At 43.1% G+C, this 2,334-nt stretch overlaps 1 protein-coding gene across 1 annotated transcript in view; it reads right to left on the minus strand.

Moving 5' to 3' along the window:
* cnn2 (calponin 2) overlaps positions 1-1,580 on the minus strand; it is a 10,886-nt gene extending 9,306 nt beyond the window's left edge. The window contains exon 1 of the mRNA XM_017431329.3: positions 1,407-1,580. Within this exon, the coding sequence (XP_017286818.1) occupies positions 1,407-1,463 (57 nt within the window). The 5' untranslated portion in view covers positions 1,464-1,580. The remainder of the gene's footprint in view (positions 1-1,406) is intronic.
* Between the last annotated feature and the right edge of the window lie 754 nt (positions 1,581-2,334).

Consider the following 2,334-nt stretch of genomic DNA (forward strand, 5'->3'; position numbering starts at 1 on the left):
ACAACTGCTTCCACCCGCGTCGATCATCATATGAAATAACTTTTTGTCACAACAAAAAATAGTGGCTGGTAAAATATTTGAGTGGCTGGTAAAAAATTTTGTCCCCCAGCCACTGTGGCTGGTGGACAAAATTTTTAATTTCCACCCCTGGTTAAAAGTAATGTGAGGAGCGACCTCGGGCCACTTGGTGAGGCGTCACGCTCCGAGTGCGTTGTGAATGACCACAATGTCCACATCTGTAACACTGACCATCTGAGGTGGCCATCTTGAGTGGGCCTTACTCCAAAAGGTCATCAGATGTACATTCAGTTATGGCTCCTGAAGCCTCACGGAGTCAGGATATATTTTGCTAACAGAGTAGACTCCAACTATTAATGCCCAAAGCTTTCAACAAAGATTCGGCCCAATGAATACACTTGGAGCATGTGATGGGAATGACTGTGTCAAATTTTAATTCCAGTATCTGTAAAACAGATTGAATTTTAGCCTTTTTTTTTTTTACTCCAGCTGACTATGGCAGCCATATTGAATCAGGTTGCCCCTAAAAAGGTGGAGATACATCTATTTAGTATTTCCTAAAAGTTTTATAAAAATCTCTGCTGCGGTTCGTGAGCTATTTTGCAAACACGCAAGCAAATAAATAATACATTGTCGCCCGTTTTCCCCATTGTGCGCGGGCGATGATGGCGTCAAAGCCGCCTCTCGTCGCAGGTAAAAGAAAGTTCCCACGGGCTTGTGGTCACCCAAGATCCAGCATCAGCTGTGGGACTTAAGGTGGATGAAGAGATCCAGGGATTTGGAGGCAGACCTTAAACAAACACGGTGCTTCCCCGGTCCAGGCCCCAGAGCGACCGGGGGCATCCCTGGACGGGGCTTTGACGGTCATCAGAAGGAAGCAAATCACGGAAATCTGCTCAACTTCTGAGCAAAAACAAACAGAGAAACAACAAAACAGAAAGGTGACGAGCTGAATGCGTGGCATTCACACCAGACACTAAAAGGCGAATCCTATTATCTGATAATGCCGCTAAAAGAAAAGAAAAGTGCTGAAAAAGAGGAAAACAAAAGTTGCCACAACGACATGCTTCGTAGCCAAGAGAGGGGCAACGCCCAAGGCTTTAAAAGCTTCCTTCACCCAAAGAGGAGCGGGGGAAAAAAGTAACCCCTGACGTAAGACTAGAAGAGCTTTCTGTTTTTAAGTTTCAGCTTCTTTGAGACAAAAACATTACTTTTACTAATTTCTTGTCTTTCTATCCAGCTCCGTTTAAACCTTGGCACGCAAGTCAAAATGGAGTCCAGGTGACTCTTCGGCTCGCGCCTCATGAAAATGCACGAGACTAAAAAGAAGTTAAGAAAAGTTCATGGCGATATAGTCTTTTGTGATATATTAACATATGTAGACGTACCTTGTTTTTCACTTCGGCAGATAATCCATAAGCGGGACCTTTATTGAAGGAGGCCATTGTTGTCACTTAGGTTTTGGTTTCTGTGGAGTAAACGCAACTTCTGAATAGAAAACTGCGCTTAATTATCTTCGACTTTCTCTTCCAATGAAACTCCGCACAGAACTAAAAACTTCCTTTCTTTTTTATGGCCGCCAATTACAGCACAGCGCTCCCAGAGATTCTGGCGGAGTCAAGATAGTTCGCTGCTGATACGGTCCGTGTGGTTCAACGGGGCGACGCAAACCTCGTGGAGAGGCTTCTTAAAGGGATAGTCTGGTTAGTGATGGTAGCGATATTCTGCCAGATTATCATTAGTTAGGCTTTATCAGCCGTGGCGTTTATCATAATGCACGGAGTATGGAGAAAAGGGCAGAAGTCTTCACCTAGGCTAGGCTAAGAGCTAGCCAATGGAGGTCCTGATTAAATCGTTTTTAAGGCTTAACCTAATTTTTACAGGTTTGTTTAGTTTGTCACAGTTCTTTCATCCAAGCACGTCAGCATTACATAAATGTATGTATGCCGAGCATAGACCGTGTTTTTGCTGATGGTGCTGAAAATGTCAGCCCACCTGATCGGGGCGTTTAGTCTGACCAAAAGTTTACTTATCTCCAGGTGGACTGATACATTCAGCAACTTTAGCACCATCGACCCTGGTTTATACTCAGCGCACACATTCGTGTAGTAACATAATTTAGCATCTCATCATTATGAGGGGCTAAGTCGTAAGACTGTGACATTGCTATCACGCAGGAAAAAAAAAATTGAACGCTATCACGTTAAAACGTGATACGTATCTTGTTAAAACGTGATAATTATCTTGTTTAAACGTGATACGTATCTTGTTAAAACGTGATAATTATCTTGTTAAAACGTGATACGTATCTTGTAC

The sequence above is a fragment of the Kryptolebias marmoratus genome, linkage group LG20 (assembly GCF_001649575.2).
Source record: "Kryptolebias marmoratus isolate JLee-2015 linkage group LG20, ASM164957v2, whole genome shotgun sequence".
In the NCBI taxonomy this organism is placed as follows: domain Eukaryota; kingdom Metazoa; phylum Chordata; class Actinopteri; order Cyprinodontiformes; family Rivulidae; genus Kryptolebias; species Kryptolebias marmoratus.